This window comes from Setaria viridis, chromosome 6 (genome assembly GCF_005286985.2).
Source record: "Setaria viridis chromosome 6, Setaria_viridis_v4.0, whole genome shotgun sequence".
Lineage (NCBI taxonomy): Eukaryota > Viridiplantae > Streptophyta > Magnoliopsida > Poales > Poaceae > Setaria > Setaria viridis.
The window spans coordinates 6,705,515-6,728,825 of NC_048268.2; the positions used below are offsets into that span (position 1 = coordinate 6,705,515).

Genomic DNA, 23,311 nt, shown 5'->3' on the forward strand with positions numbered 1-23,311 from the left:
AATTGGCAAGATTGACAGGCAAAGCAACATGCTCTCAAGTTCACCTAAATCAAATAATGTTTGATGGTCAAGGTGTCACGAATCTTCAAGATCACCTAAATCAAATAATGTTTGATGGACCAGGTATCACGAATCTTCAAGCTGACCTCTCTTGCATGATATCAACACGTGATCTAAAAAAGAAAATGTTATCAACAACATGACAACGTGGTCGTCTCCCGATCTGGTTACCTGCCGTCTGTGGCCGCAACTCACTCCGCTGGCTGCCACATGTGCAAACCCGCGTACAAAAACACGACCGTCGACGGAGGGAGGCGACGTGGTGCGTCGTCGGCGATGGCGCGGGGCCACATTGCGCAGTGCCTCGGGGGAATCCTCGCGCGCCGCGGCGCCGCCACCGTCGCCGTCGACTCAGGCGGCCGCAGCTTTACCGGCGCGGAGTTCGCCGATGGCGTGCGGAGGCTCGCCGCCGGGTTCGTCGGGCGCGGAGTGCGTCCCGGCGACGTTGTCGCTGTCGTCGCCTTCAACAGGTACGTGCGGGGAGCCGGAGCGGCGGGCAAAGCTGAGTACTGGGTTTCACTGAACCATTCTTGTGCCCTCTCTGACACGCAGCATCCAGTACGTCGAGCTGTTCCTCGCCGTCACCTACGTCGGAGCAATCATCGCTCCTCTCAACTACCGCTGGGTAACTACCTTCTTCTTCTCGTGCAATTGATTTTCAGTAATCTTCAGTTTCAGCAGCTACTGCTCAACTAGTTCTCTTCACCATCTGAAACGGCAGTTGATTTTTCTTGTGAGACAGAGCTTCGAGGAGGCGGTGCAGGCGCTGGAGCTCGTGCGGCCAACGGCGTTCGTCTTCGACGGCGGCTTCAGCTCTTGGGCGCTCCGGCTGACGGGCAGCAACGAGTGTTCTTCCATTGGCCTCTACCTCATCCTGGGGGTGGGGGACACTTGCAGCACAGGCCACGCTGCAGACTGTAAGGATTTGGCTGGAGCTGGAACCTGTTGTTCCTGTTGGGTTGATCTGTATGAAGCTTGGTGATTTTACATGCTCATGTTCTTCCTTCATACATGCTGTTTCAGTCGAATCAGTTGATCGCGTCAAGAGGAGCGTGAGATGGGATGCGGCGATGGAACCCGTGTCGGCTCCAAGGGATGTTGCTTTGATATGCTTCACATCTGGTACATCTCCAGACTTTGTGCTGATTTCCTACCTCAAGCTGTGTACCCGGTTTGAATTGAAACTGGGTTCATATAATTGATGCGATGCGATAAGCTGTTCTGATTCAGGTACTACTGGACGACCAAAGGGTGTAGCGATAAGCCATACATCTTTGATCATTCAATCCCTAGCGAAGATCGCCATTGTTGGCTACGGTGAGGATGATGTATGCTTTCAGGATCCAAGTACTTTTGTGTAATAGCTTTCCCCTGAAAATTGCATTGGCCTGTAGGCTGTAGCTCAGTAGTTGTAGCTGCCAACTTGATAAATCACCAAAAAGGAAAAAACTTTTATGACGTGGTAATGTAATTAGATATCATTTTCAGAAGAAACAATACGTGTTGTACTTGAATGTTTGCCCTTGTTGATCTGCAGATCTACCTGCATACAGCGCCTCTGTGCCATATAGGAGGGATCTCCTCATGTATGGCCATCCTGATGGCTGGAGGCTGTCATGTCCTGATACCAAAATTTGATGCCAAATCAGCTTTCGATGCCATCAAGGAACATGGAGTCACTTCTTTCATCACTGTCCCTGCGATCATGGCTGATCTACTGTCCTATGCTCGGTACGGAAGAGTGCTCGAATTTTTAAAAGTCTAGGAATCCACAATTTGTTGGTGAGTCACTAACTTGTTGGGACTTTGTCAACCAGAAAAGAGAGGATATCAGGCCCTGTGATGACAGTGACCAAGATTCTGAATGGTGGTGGTGGATTGTCTGAGGAACTGATGGATGGAGCTTCACAATTATTTCCCCATGCTGCTATTTTCTCTGCTTATGGTATGTCTTCTTACCAATTACCACTACACTGGACTTCCTTAACTGTTACTGTTTGCAAGCATAACCTACTACTCGTCATACCTTATCCTCATGAACTCCAAAATTCTGTTGCTAATGACTCTTCACGTTTAGATTCTTGTCCTTAATTTCACATTTATCTACTCCAAAATCCCTCATGTTAAGATGTTAACCACATTTGTAAAACTTGGGATGCTTCTTTTCCTTAAAATGGTATAGCAGTGCTCCTGCTGTTAAAAAAAAATAATAGTGCCTTCTTTTCAACAGGGATGACTGAGGCCTGCTCATCTCTGACATTCATGGTTCTCAACAAACCGAAACTCCAAGAACCCAACAACCAACCAGGCAGCCATTCTGGGGGCGTTTGTGTCGGTAAACCAGCACCCCATGTCGAGATACAAATCGGCTTGGATGGTAACAACACTAGTTCTTCACCAACTGGGAATATCTTAACAAGAGGCTTGCATACCATGGTCGGGTACTGGGCAAACAACAAGGTGGATTCATCAAATTGTGTCAGGAATGGATGGCTGGACGCTGGTGACACTGGATGGATGGATGAAGCAGGTAATCTGTGGCTCATGGGTCGGCAAAAGGGCCGCATCAAAACTGGAGGTGAAAATGTATACCCAGAAGAGGTGCTTGTTCCATAACTAGTCGATTCAACATATTCTTCAATCTTCAACTATAACATTTAATTTGACAATGTAACGGCTGAAAATTGTTCAGGTTGAATTGATACTGTCCCAGCACCCTGGAGTAGCTAGAGTTGTGGTAGTTGGTATACCGGATAGTCGTCTTGGTGAGAAAGTTATTGCTTGTGTTAGCATCAGGGATGGCTGGAAGTGGGTTGATGCAAGAGCTGAGAACCAAGGCGAAGCCAAAGAAGTGTCTTCTCAGATCCTTCATGACCACTGTAGGATGAAAAAACTGAGCAGGTGATCTCATCATATATTCCTCCGAGAACATAGTGCCATTTTTAAACCGAATGCAGAACTATTGGAGAACATTTTTTTCCCGAGCAATGTTTGAGAACAAATATTCCTTATCAATGAAGCTATCATCAGTTCATCACTGTTCTCAATTTCCTGTGTAACAGATTTAAGGTACCGAGGTCGTACTATCAGTGGACGCAGCCGTTCCCCGTGACCAGTACAGGCAAAATCAGAAGAGAGGAGCTGAAGAGGGAAATCTTAGCAACAATGCAAATACCCAGCAACTTGTAGATTCTTGAGGCAAAGATCGGTTTTCTGAACGTGGCTCGATTCACTTCGAATTGAGGCCTTGAGTTTACCTGGCGTCTCAATGATGTGTTCTTTTTTTTCCCTTCCTTTTTGAGTTATTTTATGTCATGTAGTTCAGTAATTCAGTAGTTGATCAGGTTAGAGTCTTTTCTGCCTTTCTGGGCATTAGTGCATAAATTTTGCAGCCTCGTTCATCACAAATCTGAAAACGATGTATGCGATTCTTGGTGAATTATGATATCTATGACTCATCTTCAATGTGACAAAATTTACATGGTCCTGAGTCCTGAGAGAAATAAAAAGAGCAAAAAAATGAAGTGAATTTCTCTCCCGAAAAAGGAACAAGTGCATTCTCATATTGGGCCGTTAGAGTGAAGCTGAAGTTTGGGCCAAAACCATGGGCCGGGCCGCAAACGAGAGGGGAGGTCAGCGCTCAGCGGCGGCAACCTGCCCAGCACCACCCCACCACGGCTGCACGGCAGCAGCAGTCGCAGTCCAAGGCAGCACTGAACGGTGGCGGGGGAAAATAGGGTGGAGGAGGAGGAGAAAGGCGGCTGCTTTCGGTGTCCCCGAACCACCCCTCGCCCCCACTGGCGGCGGCACTGGCAGCGGCAAGCGAGAAAAGGTAGAGCATGATTCGCCACCGCACCATCTTCTTTCCCCTTTCCGCTTGTATTTTTGGGCAGGGATTCCTCGCCTCGCGGTACCCGCTTCTTGCTCTGCGGATTGGGAGACGGATGGAGCTCCAACCTTTGTGGTGATTGATTTTTTTTTGTGGCTTGTCTCGTCGCATCCCCATGGTTTGAGCATAAGGTAGCTTGCTTCAGACGGCCTCCTTAATCTAAGGGGGTGGGTAGCTTGGTTAGGCTTTGATTTACTCTTTTTTGCTGCTTGTCTTGTTTAACCAATTCGAGTAGTAATTTAGTTAGAGCTTGATTGTTTCCTCTTTGTCGTTTGGACTATCTCGGTCCATGCCCCTGTCATGGTTAGCAATTAGCATTACCCAGATGTTCTGTCTCTTTGGGTTCCCATGCCATTAATTGCCGAGCATTGGAGGTAGAAGTAGTAGTTGATACAGGAAATTTGTGACCTTTTGGTCTTCTTGTTAAGGTAGGGTTTTGCTCACAGAATATTGTCAGAAGCTTCGGGGTGGTGTGGTTAATACCACACGTCATGTTTGATGTGGTTCATTAATAGTACATGTGAGGCTGCAGCTGAGCTATAAAAGTTAAGATGAATTTTCTGAGGGAAATAGGGGGTGTTTGCATCCTGGAGCTAAAGTTTAGTCCATGTCATATCGAATATTTGGAGGCTAATTAGGAGGACTAAATATGAGTTAATTATAAAACTAATTACACAGATGGAGGCTAAACGGCGAGACGAATCTATTAAGTCTAATTAATCCATCATTAGCAAATGGTTATTGTAGCAGCACATTGTCAAATCATAGACTAATTAGGTTTAATAGATTCGTCTCGCCATTTAGCCTCCATCTGTGCAATGGGTTTTGTAAATAGTCTATGTTTAATACTCGTAATTAGTATCTAAACATTCGATGTGACAGGGACTAAAGTTTAGACCGGGGATCCAAACACCCCCATAGTATCCTGCTCTGGTTATAATTCATGAGTTTAACATTTCTTTTTTGTGTGTCTTTCCGTTTCTGCAGCTGTGTCGATCGACTCACAGTCAGATAGAAATGGCAGAGAGCTTGGATGTAGCGCCTGATGATGCCAATGGAAGTGCTGCAGTTCAGATTGAACCTTCCCATGAAGACGTCTTGTGCCATGACCTTGACAGTATGGCTTCTTTGTATGATGAAGTCATTGCCGGGCTTAACATTTCAAAGTTTATGACTGACACAGTCATGATGGGGATTTTAGCTGATGTGCAGCAAGAAGCAGCTTGGCAGATTGCTTCCAAGGATGCAGATATAGCATCACTGAACCAAAAGGTTCAGCAGCTCGAAAATAGCAGCTTAATTTTACATGAGGGCCGGGATAAAAGATATGATGAATTTTATTATCTTCGCGAGCAGCTTGATACCATTTCAAAGTCACTATTGAGTTCTGAATGGGGTTTCTTGGGATCACAGCTTAACTCTGAAGGTTCAGAAGATGCGAGCAAGCAGAGGAGCAAGGAAAAATTTAGAAATGGTGTAGCAAAGAAAATATGTTCTGAAGAAGAGGTTTTTGCTGATCCAAAACTGCTGAAGCACATGGATAATGATAATTTGATAGCCTATTTTAATAAATCGATGAATGAGATGAAAAGGCAGCATGATACAGTTGTGCATGGGCAGACAGAAGAGATATTCAAACTAAAGCGCGACCTCCTGAAAAAAGAAGGACCTAATCCTTGGCATTTACGAAACAACAAAGAACTTGAGCACATGAGGAAGAAAATAGGGGAAGTCCTCTCAAAGTTGGATGTGCTTCTCTTAGAGAATAAAAGAACCTTCGTTCGCAGCAAGATAGATGCCTTCCCTGGTCAACATGACAAGAACAATGTAGTAGATTCCGATGTCATGCAGCTACAAGGTGGTGCAACTAATAACGAAGAACCTTGGTCTATTCCAACTCAGGCTCCGCATGTAGAGACAGATCATAAAAAGCATATTATAAGGCTTGAATCTGACATTGAAGATGCCAGCACTGCAGCCACCATTAGAGAAGAGGTAGAAAAGATTGTCATGAAAGAGTTCTTTAGTGAAATGAAAATAAGATTGCATGGTTATGAGATGGAGCTTGATATGAAGCATGAAGTTTGCTCAGTAATTCAGAATGAGGCTGTTGCTCAAGCAATGTTTGATTCTTTGTTGTTGGAGAAAAAGGGTTGTGCTGAAGAGGAATCTAAACAGAAGCAAAAGATTGAGAACTTGAAGCGAATTGTGGATTCTTTTACTGAAGTAGTCAGGAAAAAGGAGGAATTTGTGTCACAGATTGGATTGAGGGCAATGGAGGCTCGTGTGGGCTCTCTGTGCCATGAAATTGATTTGCTAAGAGAAAAAGTGGGAAAGCAAGATTCCTACATATCTGAAAAAAACAAGGAGTTTGATATCATTATGGGCAGGTTGGAGCAAGCTCAGCAGCATGTTCAGAATGATGATGCTATTTTGAGTGAGTTGAATGATAGATTCAGAACCGTTTCAGCCTCCCTAAAGGAGTTGGAGAAACAAAACCAAGTTCTGCATACTATCATTGAAGAAAAAGAGAAGGGATTGACATCTGCTGTTTCCAAAGACAAGGAATTGAATGAATTCATGGAAAGTGTTGTTAAATCTGTGAGAGGTTTTGAAAAATTCATGTCGGATCAACTAACTGTTATTGCGAATAAAGTCCAGCACAATGAATCAAGGTGCCTGTCTTTTCATTCACCCTGAACTTATTCATTCTAGGCAAATGTGCTGGTTATAGGATTAAAAGTTTTGTCTTTATCTCTATTTGGTCTTAATATTACCTCTGCAGTTGTTGATCCTTGTTACCTATTTATAGAATGTTCTGTGAATAATGAGTATAGTATGCTTTTCTTCACAGGTTCTGTGTATTAAAAGAACAATGTAAACACCTTGTAAAAGAAGGCAATCTTTTAAGGAAGAAGGCACTGCGATACAAAGAGATATCTGAGACAAGAGGCTCTAATCTTCAGAAAGCTGAGCTCGAGGTAATTTATTTGTGAAGCCTAGCTAAGTAGCTAGTAGTGATTTAGCTTCATTTTTCAAAGCTTAACCTACGATGAGGGTAAAAGTGATGTAATATGGTTCAGTTTCACATTTAGCTAAGGCAAGGGATCAAGGATTGAAACACAATAACAAAATTAATTAATTTTATTTGGTGTGCAGGTCGATTTACTTGGTGATGAGGTTGAGGCCTTAACAGATCTTCTTGCAAAAGTTTACATTGCACTCGACCACTATTCTCCAGTCCTGCAACACTATACTGGTGTAAGTTTCATTTTTGTGTTGTAGCATACAGTACTTTCGAGTTTTGACATGATTTCCTTGTTTTCTGCTTCTGTTTCTCCCACAAGTGTTCTACCTAAAATAATCTTGGGCATGAACTGCTTCATTGTGCTCATATTTCTATTTATAAACTGATGTCCATTGATATCTATAGGTTCACGCTTTAGTTGCAAGAAGGATGTTGTCAGTGAAGTACATTTTCCTCATTATCCTGCTAAAATATATAGATTATTGTAGCCCATATCATGTTCTCAAAATTTTCAGTGCAAAAATATGAAGTGACCCAGCACAGATTTTAACAGAAATTTCAATTACCAGAAATTTCAAAAAATTGTACGCACCCAATTTGCATCATGTATCCTTACGAGTTAGTCTTTCTGTTCCTTATTAACTGCACTATCACTTTCTTGTAGGTTATGGAGACCTTGACCATGATTAAGAAACATATTAGCATGGCAAATTGAAATGCTTCTACCTGTTAACACCAGGTAGTCAATGTTAACTATAACCGTGGCATTGTTGGCTTGACATCGTACTTCCAGCAGTTTGAGATAACCTTTGTAGAAGGTTGATAGCTTTTGTTTCCAACTCAAGGACTAGGTGATGCAGAGTGGCTTGCTCCGTTTTGTAGGCTAGTCTTGGTAGCCTTTTACCACTTTGTAAATGATCCAACCTTAGCTGTTAGTTGTGTTTGGCTTTTGGTTGTCACCCGTTATGCTCGGTTGCTAAGGTGAACTCTTGTAACAGTGACCTACTTGAATGAGCAAGAGTTGTAATGGATTGATGTTCCTCTTCCTCTTCCTGGGAACCTGATGTATGGCGTTCCCTTTTTTCTTTTTGCTCAGTGGCTGAAGAGCGAAGATGCATGTCGTTCACTTGTTAGTTCGACGGTCTGATGGTAACCTGATGAGAAATTTGAGTTGAAAGACATTGTTTGGATTTTGCTCTGTTTTTGGAACTTTGCGATGTTATAAATGTTGTTGTGAAACTGTAATGCAGGTAGAATTTCAGAAAAGTTCAGACCTGGCAGTTGTCAAACACTATACTTGTGGATTGTAATGAAGGCTATTTTGAATTCATGTAATTCAATGCAAATTCGCACAGAACCCGTCCCTCTTGACATAATCATAAAGAGAACAAATGGTAGGAATCCATCACAAGTTCAACATGTCAACTAAGTCTGGAGGCCAAGTATCGTACATTTTAAAGATCAGTTATCCATGATTTTTTTCCCTCTAAACTCAAACAGCACACATACAAAGATAACCAAGAGTTAGGATCAAAGGTCTACTTTTACAACTTTTTTGACACTCTACCTACTTACATCAGAAATATGTTTTCATCCCCGCCTTATGTTTGCATCAATCCAATATTTATTATTTACACAACAGCAGCCATCATGCTGATAAATATGTATTTGGGACCAAATTTATCCTTAGGTTCGCCAACTTCTCAATGTACAATTCACATCCTCCCACATGGGGAATCAACTTCCATTCTCCAGCTTCAATCCTTTGCGATGATGGCTCCAAGCGAGTAAGGCGGCACCAATTGCAGGTTCAACCTTAAATTTCATTACAAAATTGTTAGCTTTGTCAAACAAAGTTTCTGAATTGGGAAAAATTTCAAGTAGACTGGATGCCTACTCCAACTTTCTTGGGAGTAAATGTTTTGTTATCTGGTGGTGCTTTTCAAATTGATAAACTATTTACTTTCGTGGTGGAGAAATGTATGCACATTTAATCCAACTATATCAGCTACAGATGCCATGTATCATCTCAAATTACTGAGAAAAAAATTATTATTCCTGAGAATGGCTATATCTTTCCTTTGAATCCCTGGAATGCTAAAGTTAAAAAAAATCCTAAAACCTCACCACTAATATCCCACCTTTTATTTTGAACGGGACTATGTGCCCAGAAGAGAGATAAAAGTTTTGAACAAGACGTAGTAGCGAATATACTAACCTCAGGCCAAATAGGATCGGTGCCTGGGAAGACCTTGGAAATGCATTTTATGACCTCACCACTAATATTCCACCTTTTATTTCCTTCAAGGACCCCTCCAACCAAAACAAGAGGGAATTTGTCATTTTCATCTGCCAGATTAAAAAAACACATTCAGGTATACGGAGTATGCTTTCCTACTGTGAGTCCCAACACTCTAGTAGCATGGTTAGCAACTTAACAATTTAGAAATCTAGCAACATGCATGCCATGTCCCTGGCATAAACCTTATTCAGAATGTAACATCAGCATGTGTCATGCACCACATCTGGAAATGGGAACAGAATCTAAGCCGAATTCTTAATACTCTCCAAGTCTCAGCTCCAAAAAGTAGTGTACAATATCTTTGGACCATAAAAAGAACCCTACAAGAGCATCTTAAGTCTTCTGCTCACTTATAACAGCAAACTACATCACTTGATAAATGCTCATTTACAACGCAATAACTAAAGAGCGTTTTGCAGGGAAAATACCAGTTCAGTCTTTGCTTAATTAATAAGACATAATGACATCCATTTGTATGGATGTTACTTGATGTCTCAACACCAGAGAAATAATATCTACACTTACGATGCAATTACTCCATTAGAATAATCAAAATAGAGCTGGTGGACAAAATTAAAACCAAGTGATGTTCCATGATCAACATAAACATTACCTTCACCACACAATCTAAGACGCCGAACAACAGCTATAACAGTATCAGCTAACTCTTGCACTGAATCATGCAAAATTTTGTTAGCTACTTCATCACCATCTTCAGCAGAAGATACCACTACAGGTACAAGTGCTGCAATACGAGCCCAAGACGGATCTGCATATGTCCACCTGAGCAAGATACAGTGACAATCAAGTATAAGATTCCACATTCTTTTTTCTCGAACGTATAAGATTCCACATATTGGTTATTCATCAAACTTCTAGAAGCTCCAGATATTACAAAGTTATGAAATACTACACTACTGATCTTTCTAGGAGCGTAAAACTATGAATACTGAATGCAAGGAGCTTAGTGCACCACTGTCAAATAAAGTTAAGGATCAATGCCTAATGGCAAAGGCCTGGTGAAACAATGCAGGCCTGGTTAGCTTTATTTTAACTCTGATGAGCCATATAATACCATAGAGTGGTCACATGAATACTGCATGCATTTTTTACACGAATGAACCATGCTATGCTATAACACTATTTTGTATCTTTTTCTTAACATATTAAGCTATCATTCTAGTTCCCAGGGAATATAACTGACCTGTAGACAAAGGATGCATTACTGTGAGATAACTTACCCAATGATTTCATCTGGTGACGAAAGTTCAAGCTTCTCAAGGATATCTCTTGTAAGACTAGTTTGTGGTCCACGACCATCATGTGCTTTTATTACTGCTGTCAGGGCCTGTGCAGCAATGCCATATCCACTGCATTAATGTACACATATAGTCACCTACAATTTCCTTTGTCACAAGCAAGTGGTATTGGAATCACACAAATTTGTGACACAATAATAGGTTTCACAAGCACAGAAATAAATCACTTTAACTACAACAGTCAAATACCAAACAATTCGAGGACCCAGCAATTCTTGTGGGAGGCAGGAGCTGCAACACTTGAGTCAAATGGACTGCAAGAAGGAGAAACGTGCAAACTATCTGGCCAACTATTCACTCATGGTCTCTCCCTAACACCTCAGAATCACTCACACTGAATCCAAATTCCCGATCAGGCCTCCTTAACCGGAGCAACTAGTGTCATCATTCTTCCCAATTCACAGTTCGGCAACGACCACATATAAACAGTCTTTCTGCCATATGCTAGGGACTAAAAGGTATAGAGCTGTATAATCTCTACTGGGTGTGTGACCAACAATTGATGCTTGTCCCCTACACTTATATCAGATTCTCATGTTGCAAATCAGGCATAAACTTTTGAAGAAAGAGCACATGGCAACTGAAAGTGCTTATATATATATATTCTAAAATCCAAATCATAAATGAAGAATGATGTTCGAACAATCCAACTTCAAAGTTCAAACAAGGCATTTGTCTTGAGGATCGTTTAATGTACCCTGTTCATGTAAATAATATAACTCACCTACCCCAGTCGCCCAAAACAGGCCCAGCGCCAGCTGCTCTTGCCACTTTTCCATCTTCTGTGACCCCATAAGCAATGCATCCAGTGCCCGCAATCAACACGCAGCCATGCAGCCTTCCCATTGTCCCACTAGACAGAGCTGCCACAGCGTCATTTTCCACATAAAACTTGGTATTGCCTGGGAACAGATCCCTGGAGAAGAGACAAGGTTCACTTAGCAGTAAAACTGTAAAGAGAAGAAATTAGAGGGGTTCCTTCTTTGGTTGATAACATTTTGGGTGAATGCAAATGAACAACAAAATGATGACTTCCTATCTATTAGTTGTCAGCTTGCTGTGAGTTGTAATGATACACACAAAAACAGCACCACTCACTCTAACTATCCATGGTGTCACAAATGTACAAAAGAATTAGCTCGGTCATTTGAGCATCAACTACGTGTTTGGAGATATCAGCATGGGTTTGAAGCTTGGAAGATATCAAATGAAATCAAGTAGTTGATATGTACGAAAACAATGTAACAAGTTACATTTTAGGGGAAATGAATTTTAATCAATATAGAGTAACCATACCGGATCCATTCCAGCATCCTCTGCTGATCTGATGGGTGGTTAACTCCAGATACAGCTAAACAAACTGCACGGACAGCTGAACGATCTGTGTTGGCCATTGCGAGAGCCTGTGTCATGACCTGCTCTAGAGTTTCCAACGCAGCGCTTTCTGATAAATAGAGACATAGAGGTCAGTACATATTTGAGCAACAAATTCCGACATATACACATACATGGCAAGAAAAAAATGATTTCATATCATCGGAAAAACATTCCCATGCTCCAATTATATACTGTGTTACGACTTACAGAAACATATATGATCTGCATAAGAACTATAGATTCTGGTTAAACATTGGGTGCAGTATTCCTTTAGCAATACAGAGGAAGTGCAAGACGCAGTAATGTGTTTCCATCGGTAAAATTACAAGATTCCTCTATAGTCACCAAGCTTAGCACAAGTAATGGTATTATCTGTTCAGCAACTAATGATTAACGTGTAGGAAACCAAAGAATTCACAGCAAACAAGATGGGGCAGGATAATTTGATAATATTCGAGCAAAAGCTTAAAACAAAATAAGGAGCATGCACAATCGGTGTTACGCAAGCAAATTCATCTATTTCCCTGAAACTCTCCCCTAATTGCCAAGATCCAATGCTTCCCGTACGCCTCAAGACACCCGCACGCTAGATATGACCAATCAACCGCGACCGCGCGGCACTTCACGGACACGAAATCCCCCAAAACCGACACGAAGACCCGTCGCCAATTTCCCAAGATCCATTTTTTTTCCCACGAGGCACGCGCCAGCCACCCTCTGACCGGGGAGATCCTCGGGCGATTACCTCCAACGGAGTTGCGGTTGGAGCAGCCGGCGACGGCGCGTGCGACCACGGGGACGGCGGCGGGGGACTCCGGCGTCGGCATTGCGGCCGGCAGGCAGACGCAGACGGTGTTGGTGGTGCCGCCGTCCACGCCCAGGATGACGCCGTCCTCCGCCGGCGAGTCGCCGTTCTCGTAGCCGCCCATCTCGCGCTTGGCTCTCGGCCCCCCTTCCTCGCTTCTCGGGCGGCGAGGTAGACGGGGAGAGGGAGTCAAACTCTGACGAAGATTTTTTTTCCCGGGATTAGGAGAAGGATTCGTTTTGTAGCGTGTGCAGTGTGCTTGAGAGTTGAGAGCATTGTTTTTTCTTTATAAACTCATGTATGTTCATTCACTAAGAACATCCCCTGTTAGTGAAAGTAATCTTTGTTGGAGTTGAGAGCATCGTTAGGGCCAGGATCCGGTGCAGAGAGGAGAGAACCAGCACTGTTTTTTTACCAGATTGGCCGAAGTGCTCAATCTAGTGCAATAACTTGTGAGGTGTGTGCAAATTGGTCGAACAACTTGTAAAATAATTAATTTAGTACAATAATTTGACATATGTGTGCATATTGGTTCAACAACTTATAAAATGCTCAATTTAGTGCAATAACTTAAAAAATTGGTGCACATGTAGTTCAAACTTTACAATAACATCGTGTTAAACAAAGTAGATGACTCAACTGTGTTCATTAGTTAAAATTGAATCAAATTTTACAATTACACCATTAGTATTAGTGAGAGACTAAAGTCTACAAGAGAGATCCTATAACCTTAGGTTTCTTCAACACCTTTGCTCATGTATTCAACAACTGTAGAGAAGTATGCCTGTTTCTTAGCTCATTTTTTCTTTCTAAACAAGTACGAGGCTTTAAAAATATTTATGCTAAACTTCTCAAAGGTATTAATTTTTAGTACGTATTAACATATTGGATATTTTAGTTGAACAAAAATGCATATAATCAAACATGGAATCAATATTGAATATGAAATTAAATATTCCTAATTAAAATTTAATCTTTGTATAAAAAATAGCTAATACGAAGACATGACAATAATTTCCTAAACACTGGAGGTTCAGTCCTGGCCGAATATGTTACCATCACGACACGAATATCAATTATCAAATAATGCTCAATAACTTATTCTGACGCGAATATACTCTAGTCCGATATTAGAAAATATGTTGTTTGTGATAATATTTGGACTGCAGATGCACCAATTTGTGCACTAAGTTAAGCATTTTACAAGTTCTTGGACCAGTTTGCACCACCTGTCAAGTTATTGTACTAGATTGAGCATTTTACAAGTTGTTGAACTAATCCGCACCCTATCAGTTACTTACTAAATTGAGCATTTTATAAGTTATTGGACTAATCTATACCCGCCTCACAAGTTCTTGTACGGTGGGTACAATTTACTCTTTTTTTGAAAATAGTTCCGACTCCTGAGACTGCACAGAGCTAGAATCAGCACTGTACTGCACACAGCTAGAACCAGCACTGTTTGGTACTGTGTAACATTCTAGTACATTGTTCATCGTGATTACATTCATTACGTAGTGTGTAATCGAGACCGTTCGTCTGGAAATATCAATGGGCAAGATTGCGTACCCTGATCTCCGTCTAGTCTCTCCTTTTCCTCTCTCTCATAAAACTTAAAACACACTACGCTAAAAAAACTTTATGCTAGCGGCTAGAAGAGGTCTATGCTGGCGGGTACCGCACCCACCAGCAACCTTGATCTAGCACAAATGGCTATTTGTGCTGGCAGGCCTCTCAAGCCACCCGCCAGCACCGATACTATCTGCGCTGGCGGATGGTTAAGAAGCCCGCCAGCAAAGATAATTTTGGGAAAAAAAGGCTAGTTGTTGTTGGGATACGAGGTAGGCTACACTAGCGCAATTCAAAAATTCTACCGCGTATAACCAGGAAGAACTGCCGCATAAGGATCACGGGATTACCACTCGACGCACTACTGGTGCGGAAGATGTAGATATGCGTCGATGCAGTGAAGACGATCACGTAGTCGTACGTAGTTGATCAACGTAGTCGTACGTAGTCGATCACGTCCAGCAGCTCCTCAGCAGCTCGTCCACGTGCAGCAAGATCGCCTCCGGTGCCGCGGCTCGTCGTCGGCTCGTCGTGGCTCATCGGCGGTTCGTCGGCGGCTCGTCCAAGTGCTGCAGGCGCAACACCTCCAAGGTATCCACACGTGCAGGGAGGAAGCGTCGCAAGCCGCACTGCTAGATCCGCGAGTTGCAACAGGCGAGGGCGTGGGAGGCGCGGCAGGTGTGTTTCGCCAAAAAGGTGTAAACCCTAGGGCGCCCCCACCCCTCTATTTATAGAGGTTCCTGACGGGCCTCTGGATCCGAGGCCCATTAGTACTTCTAAACCTAATCCAACTCGGATCTGATCCGAATTGGGCTTCCAGCCCCTTAAGTGTGTGACCCTATGGGTTCGGATACGTATAGACATGGCCCGAGTACTCCTACTCGGCCCAATAGTCGGTAGCGGCCTCTAGCAAGACGTGCCAACTCCTATACGCACACGAAGATCATATCAGACGAACCATCACAACATAATATACATGCTATTCCCTTTGCCTCACGATATTTGGTCTAGCTTCAAGCCGACCGCTCTTTCTCGATCCTGTGATTCGGAATCCCTTTGTAGGTTAACTCTTAACCGTACGTAGCATGGCCATGCATTTTCGGATCCGATCACTCGAGGGGCCCAGAGATATCACTCTCAATCAGAGAGGGGCAAATCCCATCTTGATTGACCATGTCTCATAGCATGCTTTTTGACAAACCCGAAAGCTACCTTTATAACTACCCTGTTACGGCGTAGCGTTTGATAGCCCCTAAGTAGGTCGATCCACATCTAGAATACATGCGACAATCTCAGGTCTAAGGACAAAGCGTATATGTTGTTTAAAGAGAGAACTACTTCTCGTGTTGGGTCAGTCCTAGCACATGTCTCCACATGTGTCCACATTATTAGTTCAACATCTCCATGTCCATGACTTGTGAAACATAGTCATCAACTAATACATGTGCTAGTCTAATATTCATGTGTGTCCTCACATGAACTCCGACTAGGGACAACTTTAGAATAACCATACAAGTAAAGAGTTTCACATACAATTCACATAATTGCAAATCAATTCAAGTAGCCTTCAATGGATATTCAATGAACACAACATACAAATCATGGATACAAATGGAATATCATCATCTCTATGATTGCCTCTAGGACATACCTCCAACAGTCTCCCACTTGCACTAGAGTCAATCTAGAAGGTACCTAATACCCATAGCTCTTACATGCGCATCATGCTTAGCCTGCGGGAGTGGTTTTATCAACGGATCAGAAATGTTCAGATCCGTGTGTATTTTGCATATCTTGATCTCACCCCGGTTAACGAAGTCTCGAATGAGATGAAATCGCCGCATTACGTGTTTGTTCTTCTGGTGGTTCCTTGGCTCCTTTGCTTGCGCAATTGCCCCATTGTTATCACAGTAGAGATTCAATGGGCTGGACGCATTCGGGAACACACCAAGCTCAATGAGGAAATTCCTTATCCAAACACCTTCCTTCGCAGCTTCCGAAGCCGCAATGTACTCGGCTTCTGTCGTAGAATCGGCCACCGTCTCCTGCTTGGAACTCTTCCAACTAACAGCACCACCATTTAGCGTGAACACAAATCCTGATTGTGACTTTGAATCATCTCTGTCGGTTTGGAAACTAGCATCGGTGTAACCTGTTACAACGAGCTCCTCCTCACCTCCATAGACGAGGAACATATCTTTAGTCCTTCTCAAGTACTTAAGAATGTTTTTCACCGCTGTCCAGTGACTCTCACCTGTATCAGATTGGTGTCTGCTTGTCATACTTAGCGCATATGAAACATCTGGGCGATTACTTATCATTGCATACATGATAGATCCAATAGCCGAGGTATATGGCACTCTACTCATGCGATCCCGCTCATCAGCAGTCGAAGGACACTGAGTCTTGCTGAGATGTATGCCATGTGACATAGGCAAGAACGCTTTCTTTGCCTCTTCCATGCTGAACCGCTTCAACACTTTGTCAATGTAAGTATCTTGGCTTAAACCTATAAGCCTTCTTGATCTATCTCTATAGATCTTAATGCCCAGAATATATGCCGCTTCCTCTAAGTCCTTCATCGAAAAACTATTTTTCAGTGAAGTCTTTACGGACTCAAGCATAGGAATATTATTTCCAATCAGTAATATGTCATCCACATATAAGATTAGAAATACTACAAAGCTCCCACTAACCTTCTTGTAAACACAAGACTCTTCTTCGTTCTTGGTGAAGTCAAACCCTTTGACCACTTCATCAAAACGAATGTTCCAACTCCTAGATGCTTGCTTCAATCCATAAATGGATCTCTGAAGCTTGCATACCTTTCCAGCATTTTTCGAATCAACAAAACCCTCGGGCTGTATCATATACACGTCCTCAGCTAGGTTTCCATTCAGGAAAGCTGTCTTGACATTCATCTGCCATATCTCATAATCGAAATATGCAGCTATAGATAGAATAATCCGAATGGACTTAAGCATCACTACGGGCGAGAAGGTCTCATCGTAGTCAACTCCTTGAACTTGTCGAAAACCTTTTGCGACAAGTCGTGCTTTATAGATGTGAACATTTCCATCCATGTCCTTTTTCTTCTTATAGATCCACTTGCACTCTATGGCTTTAACACCATCAGGCGGGTCAACCAAGTTCCAAACTTGATTGTCTCCCATGGACTCTATTTCGGATTGCATGGCATTCTGCCATTTTTCGGAGTCTGGGTCCATCATTACTTCTGCATATGTCGCAGGCTCATCATTGTCCAACAATAATATTTCCCGCATTTCGCGGAGCCTTGCCGACCTTCGTGGTTGTGGCGGTACTTCTCTTGCCATGGGTATCTCAACTTATTCTTGTAACGACCGACCCCTAACCTTTCCCAGTTAGGTTCGATCTCAGCCCTTAACCTTAGTCAGCCGTTTTGTTTGACCGCACCTAAGTGCTCAGTCTTCCGCCAGTTCCGACCCCTGAGATCCGACCCCTACCGTTTCGTTCCTCTTCCGACTCTGGCGAGTTCCGCCCGCCGTCGGATCCTGCTGATCTTCCTCGCCCGTCCGATCTATCCCCCGGTGGACCCGTGAGATCTTTTTCCAGATCCCCCGCGTCAGCCGCACTCGAGTTGCATGGCCGCCCCAGAGTTTTCCTGCCGCGTGGCTCGTCTTCTTCGACGCCATCGCCCAGTTTTGTCTCTGGCAAGCAACAGAGTTGGTTCCCGCGCCCCTTTTCCCCAATGGCAGCGGAAGCCCTCTGCACCCCTTTCTGCAGACCCTCGTCTCCCACGCCCATCATCACGATACCAGATCCCGGCCCCGGAGATTGATGTCGCCCGTCCTTTCCGTCCCTTCCAGCAACAGTTACGCCGCCCGGTCGTCGCTACACGACGATTCCCCCACCGCCAACCCCGACCGCGGCCGCGATAGTTCCTTTCCCCGCTCTATCAGAAGCCGCCCGACAATCTGTTGTTTCGCGCTCTCCCCCGCGCCGCGTCCGCTTGTCTTCCCACCTGTGTGCCCTCGATCCTAGCGCCGTTTAACCGGTCGCTTCTATCACCTCTTCCGCACGACGACGCCCGCTCTCCGCCAAATCCCAACCACCGGTCTACCCGCGCCTACGCCGCCCTGACGGAGTAGCGCAATGATCGCTGGCGTCACCCCCGGAGTTCTGCAGCACCGCCCGGTTTGCTCAATCGCCGCCACGGCAGAGCACTCCATTGCTTCTCCCCGGCCTTCGCGCCGCTCCTCTTCTCTCTCTCCGCGACGTTTCCGTTCCTCTGCTCCAACAGCTATAAAAGGAATGCCCCCGTCGCCGGAGTTCCCTCCGCCTTTGTTGCCTTTAGTCTCCTCTAGCTCCCTGCTCAAGCTTCTAGCGCCACCCACCCGGTTCTTGAGAAGTTCTTCTCCCAGTTCCTTCTCAGTTCTTCCAAGTCACCCTGCAGCTTGCTCCTTTGTGCTGCGTAGAGCTCTCTTGCGATCCACAAGAAGCGCCGCCGCCGGAGCATTGCCGGTCTTAGTCCCTGCTCGAAGCTTTAGTCCCTCCACCCAAGTCTGCCTCTTCTCGGCCCCAAGCTTTCCTTTCAGGAAGAAGGTGAGTTGCCGACCCTAAGTCCGCCTCGCCCGACCCCTCCTATCCGCCCGACCCCAGTTCCGTCTCGTCCGACCCTGTCTGTTCCGCTGACCTTTATCCGCCTCGCCCGAGGGCTTGGCTGTGATCTTTTTCTTCAACTCGAGGGTGTAAGTGTAAAACGTGGGAACCCTTCAGCGCTTACGTCTGAGGATCCCAGTTATCACATCCTCTAGTTCAAGGATCAGACCACTAGTTTCCCTTCCTACCCTTACCTGTTGATCATCATCAGCTCTCTCAAACCGCCTCAACCTCCTGCTCTTTGTCGCAAGTTTCTGGGCTCAGGAGAGCCAGTGTTGCTGTCGAATCAAACGTTAAGCTAACCCTTGCATTGCATTCGTGTAGAGCTGCACCTCGCCGACGGCTTCTACGAGCTGCACCCGGCGCCATAAGGAGAAGCAGTAGCCGAGTTCCTGCCCGCAGAAGTCGAAGCCGCCCCCGAAGTCGAGCAGTTCCAGCCCTCTTTGCTTGCAGGCAAGCCCCGGTTGCATGGAAATCCTACGTGTTTTGTCAAACTTGCGCATGCCTTCCGAATAGCATGTTTGTGCATTTACGTTTAGGAGTTGTGTGAAACCCTAGATACATGACTTAGTAACCCTTGATATGAGCACTAGCTGTTGGACCGAGTAGCTGCATTGCTTAAATAGGAGACGGTAAAAGCCGAGTGATCTCCTGTCACTCGCGAGTTATAGGAGTTGCATGTTTTACTCTCCTGTTACAACTATAAGGACGATGGACGGGGTAGGGTTGGTAACTCTTTGGTGGTCGGATGGACGCCCCGTCTGTCTATAAAAACTGGTTAAGGCCCGACAGTGGTGGTGTTCGTGATCAAGTGTTTGAAAGTACTAGCCTCATACTTAGTATGGGATGAGGAAGCCTAGTACCTGATTGAACCTAGACGTGAGCGATCGCCCCATTGTTCTTGGAACGGAGTTTCCCCTGCTGGTTGTCGCACGTGGTGGCAATGTGTGGTCACAGAACGGCAGAGGCCGGGTCTGTGGAACCTTGCACCAAAGGAAATGGGCCCGACACGGGTTAGGGGATTGATGGGGAAGGCCGACACAGGAAGCGACCTCCGGGTGCGCGGATGTCGTGGGGCTAGGTTCACCATGCATGGTTAAAGAACTCGAATCGATTCGTCTGCCTCTCACAGTCTGAGATTGCTTGATCGCTATGTCACCCTGAGTAAATGAGGAATCTGATGATGGCAATATTGTTGTTTTATCTACACATCATGTTTGACTCGATGTTTGCTTAGAATAGGTTGCACAACTTAGACCGGTAAGTGAACCTAGAACCGGAGCTAAAACTTGAAAATAGGTTACTTAGTGCTTTTGGCAAAACAAACCCCTCAGCCAAGAAGCCTTGCATGTCTAGTTGGAAGAGTAGTTGGCTCCTCCCCGGTTAAGTCTTGTTGAGCTTAGTAGCTCAGCCTTGTTGTGGCTCCTGTTTTTCAGGTGAAGTTGCAGTTCCCGACCCCTCCCTTGTTGGCGCTTGGCCGCCCCAGCTCCCGCCAGGCTGGACGGTCGAGTGGGACCCCTCCTCGGACGGCGAGGAGAGGACTCAGTGATGTTCTGGTTGGCCTCGCCCGGACATCCGACCCCGACGAAGTCTTCCGCTAGCTTTCTCTGTTGATCTTTGTTTGTAAACCCTAATGTTGGATTTTATGGTGGAACCAAAATGAGTAAAACTTGTTTAAATCCGTGGACTCGTTGTATTCTCTGTAACCGCTCACCTTGTGTGGGTTGCTGAACTCGATCCTGTTTAGGTGGTTAAATCGGATGAAGTCCGACGGCGCTTCGTGTTAGCTCGAGTTAACCAGGAGTGTTGCATGTTAGGTGGCTAAACTCTGATTAATCAAGCTAATCCGAGGTGGTTCCGCCACAGCTGGTATCAGAGCCGAGTTTAGCATATCAGGGAACCCAATGAGCCCTAACCACTTCTTTGAAAATATAAAAGTTGCAAGAGCCTTTCGAAAATCTCGTAGGAACGTTAAGGATGACTTAGTGCGAGAGGCCGTAGGGGATTTTGGGGTTGTTTTAGGTGACTAATAAATATCTGGTTATGTTGCTAACTCCTCCAGCACTTTGCCACGTCTATCATACGTGTGCCGAGTTCCGCATCGCGAGCATGCGAGGGTTGATAGGGAGTTCCATTCAAGGGACCCTATCTTCGCGGTTGTTTTCGCCCACGTCTATTATACGTGCGCAGGTTCCGTATGTGATCCAGACGAAGGTTGATACAGTTCGATTCCAACGAACCTATCGGCACGGTTGTTTCGCCACGTTTGTCATACGTGTGCCGATGCCGCATCACGAGTATGCGAAGGGTTATATGGTTCTATTCGGAAGGAACCTATTTTCCACGGTTGAGTGCTGTCCATGCAGCCTTAGACGCATGGGTGCCATTCCTATAGTGAACGGTAATGTTTGGGAACGCTTTCGTGGGTGCTGGCACGAAAGCTTCGTGTGTGTGTTTTCTGCAGGTTGCTAACCGCGTTCGTTAAGATGTTGCTAGAACCGACTAGTTAATATAGGGAGAGACGTATGGTTGCCTTGTCACCGGCGCTGACCGCGTAAGACCCAAGGTTCGGGCAGTTGTTTTTGGTTAAGAGTACGGTAGGCCGTGCATGCGTCATACCTAAAATCTGTAATGTTTTCTTCTCAACAGCAACCTTGTCCGACGGAGTTCTTTTGGATCTAAGGATTTCTAGCTCCTCTTAGTTGCTCTCGGTTAAGCCCTTCTGCTTCTCTATCCGATCCCGGATCCTCGGAGTTATCTCACGTGGCTTCGGTTTTCTTGGTTCCAGATGGCTGTTCCCGAGCATGTGGTGTTTGGAGCGGACGGTACCTTCCAATCAACATGCCTGCATTTCGAGGGGTTTCCCGCGATCTTGTGGGATACGTTGAGATGGTTTGGGTATCAGTCCCCGCCCCTGTATTTTGGGCGGCTGTATGTGGAGCAGGGCATCCAGACGTGCCAGGTGCAAGCGCTGGTACCACCCCCTTTTGCGCGGCCCGACTGGCCCTCTCTGGGCATCATAGCCTACGGTCTTTCTCCGGAAGATACGTGGGAATCCGCCGCTCTTCAGTTGCTCACGCAGTTCTGTCAGTTCCACCCTGTGGAGATCACCCTGGACCCGATCGGTCTTTTTCCCGTCAGGAGTCGGCTGGACCCGGCCTGGCTGGACCGCATCGGAAACCTCGAGGTGTTGGCCACTACCTGTGCTACGGTCACCATCTCCACCAACGTCCGTTGCATGACTGCTTTCTACCGGTTGATAGAGCTCCAATGAAGAGCCATGACTCTCTTTGCCCGGACGGCAGCAGACACCCACGGGTACCTCCAGGCAGCTAGAAGAGACCTGGTAGACCAAACCTACCAGCTGATCCAACGTGGAATCCAGATCCACGACATGCAAGACCGGATCTCCGAGCTGGAAGGAGAAGTTGCCGACCTCGTGGACGGCCTGATCGAGCTCTTGGAGGAGAAGATGGAGGTGGAAATGGAGTTGGCCGTTGCCAATGCCCACCTAGAGGAGCACCAAGCTGAGCTTGAAGATATGCATGCCCTCAACATGCAGCTTGAAGCTCAGGAGGACCCTGAGGAAGACGAGGGAGCGTCCAGCATGGACATAGAAGAAGATGGCGCCCCTTCTCCGACTCATAGTGTCCAGTGGTAGCTTAAGGGTTCTCCGGGAACCTTCTTTCTTTTGTTGTACTCCTCGGCAGCCTAGTTTTGGAAAGCTGTAATAGGTTAGCCTTGAGTTGAGTACTCCCTGTGTTGAAACATCGTGTGTATAAAGTCAACCCGGTGCATAGTTTCATCCTTTCCTTCGTATGGTGTGGATGCCAGGGTTGAGTGAGTGGTGCCATAACCCTGTGTTGTTTTCGAGGAGCCTGTTCAGTTGGCCGACCCTAGTTTGCGAGCCAGCGTGCGCCGACCCTTAAGGCAGTTACCGCTTCGTTCGACCCTCTTTGAGTACGGACCGTATCCGACCCCTTGGTTCGAGTGGATCAGACCCTAGGAGTCTGTATGTGGTATGTGTGCCTAAAGTGGAATATCAGGGCAAGTAGAGGCTATCTATGTTGAAAATGGGAGGAATGTGCTTCCTCTATGAGGACGTGTGATGCCCCACTGGCAAGAGTCGCATTAAAGGATTTAATTCATACGTTCCCAATTGCTGGAGTACACCTAAGGTTATGAGATTGATGGGGCGTTAACTCTTGCAGATGGCGCACCGCACCAGGTCAGGATCTGTGCCCAGCGGCAGTGACCAGCGCCAGGATCTTCCCCCGCCCCCGCCACCATCGCCATTGGAGGCAATCCTAGCAACTCAAAC

General features: G+C 45.4%; 3 protein-coding genes across 4 annotated transcripts; 2 read left to right on the plus strand and 1 right to left on the minus strand.

Moving 5' to 3' along the window:
- Window positions 1-110: 110 nt before the first annotated feature.
- On the plus strand, window positions 111-3,525 carry LOC117860962 (2-succinylbenzoate--CoA ligase, chloroplastic/peroxisomal). The gene is made up of 10 exons (XM_034744406.2): window positions 111-530; window positions 613-685; window positions 803-977; window positions 1,084-1,182; window positions 1,291-1,388; window positions 1,598-1,791; window positions 1,878-2,005; window positions 2,291-2,661; window positions 2,753-2,961; window positions 3,123-3,525. Exons 1-10 carry the CDS (start codon window positions 271-273, stop codon window positions 3,247-3,249), a joined length of 1,734 nt encoding a protein of 577 aa, XP_034600297.1. The 5' UTR covers window positions 111-270; the 3' UTR covers window positions 3,250-3,525.
- A 124-nt stretch (window positions 3,526-3,649) lies between these two features.
- Window positions 3,650-8,023, plus strand: LOC117860961 (WPP domain-associated protein). 2 transcript variants are annotated; one of them, XM_034744404.2, is made up of 5 exons: window positions 3,650-3,892; window positions 4,937-6,624; window positions 6,804-6,930; window positions 7,109-7,210; window positions 7,642-8,023. In XM_034744404.2, the coding sequence occupies exons 1-5, from the start codon at window positions 3,665-3,667 to the stop codon at window positions 7,690-7,692; spliced, it is 2,196 nt and encodes a 731-aa protein (XP_034600295.1). In that variant the 5' UTR covers window positions 3,650-3,664; the 3' UTR covers window positions 7,693-8,023. The 2 variants fall into 2 exon arrangements, with proteins under 2 accessions (XP_034600295.1, XP_034600296.1); XM_034744405.2 differs by lacking the exon at window positions 3,650-3,892 and adding an exon at window positions 3,920-4,080.
- A 402-nt stretch (window positions 8,024-8,425) lies between these two features.
- Window positions 8,426-12,999, minus strand: LOC117860964 (uncharacterized). The gene is made up of 7 exons (XM_034744408.2): window positions 12,721-12,999; window positions 11,895-12,042; window positions 11,323-11,514; window positions 10,521-10,649; window positions 9,893-10,062; window positions 9,196-9,326; window positions 8,426-8,792 (listed from the first exon to the last, which is right to left on the minus strand). The coding sequence occupies exons 1-7, from the start codon at window positions 12,902-12,904 to the stop codon at window positions 8,715-8,717; spliced, it is 1,032 nt and encodes a 343-aa protein (XP_034600299.1). The 5' UTR covers window positions 12,905-12,999; the 3' UTR covers window positions 8,426-8,714.
- Window positions 13,000-23,311: the final 10,312 nt, after the last annotated feature.

Excerpts from the sequence above, each read along its gene's own strand:
- LOC117860962 (XM_034744406.2), top strand. The coding sequence starts at position 271 with ATGTGCAAACCCGCGTACAAAAACACGACCGTCGACGGAGGGAGGCGA. Across the intron at positions 531-612 it reads GCTGTCGTCGCCTTCAACAG|CATCCAGTACGTCGAGCTGT; the intron begins GTACGTGCGGGG and ends TCTGACACGCAG. Across the intron at positions 1,792-1,877 it reads GATCTACTGTCCTATGCTCG|AAAAGAGAGGATATCAGGCC; the intron begins GTACGGAAGAGT and ends TTTGTCAACCAG.
- LOC117860961 (XM_034744404.2), top strand. The coding sequence starts at position 3,665 with ATGGGCCGGGCCGCAAACGAGAGGGGAGGTCAGCGCTCAGCGGCGGCA. Across the intron at positions 6,625-6,803 it reads GTCCAGCACAATGAATCAAG|GTTCTGTGTATTAAAAGAAC; the intron begins GTGCCTGTCTTT and ends TTTTCTTCACAG. Across the intron at positions 6,931-7,108 it reads TTCAGAAAGCTGAGCTCGAG|GTCGATTTACTTGGTGATGA; the intron begins GTAATTTATTTG and ends TTTGGTGTGCAG.
- LOC117860964 (XM_034744408.2), bottom strand. The coding sequence starts at position 12,904 with ATGGGCGGCTACGAGAACGGCGACTCGCCGGCGGAGGACGGCGTCATC. Across the intron at positions 10,650-11,322 it reads GTTTTGGGCGACTGGGGTAG|TGGATATGGCATTGCTGCAC; the intron begins GTGAGTTATATT and ends ACATTAATGCAG. Across the intron at positions 8,793-9,195 it reads CCGATCCTATTTGGCCTGAG|GTTGAACCTGCAATTGGTGC; the intron begins GTTAGTATATTC and ends ATGAAATTTAAG.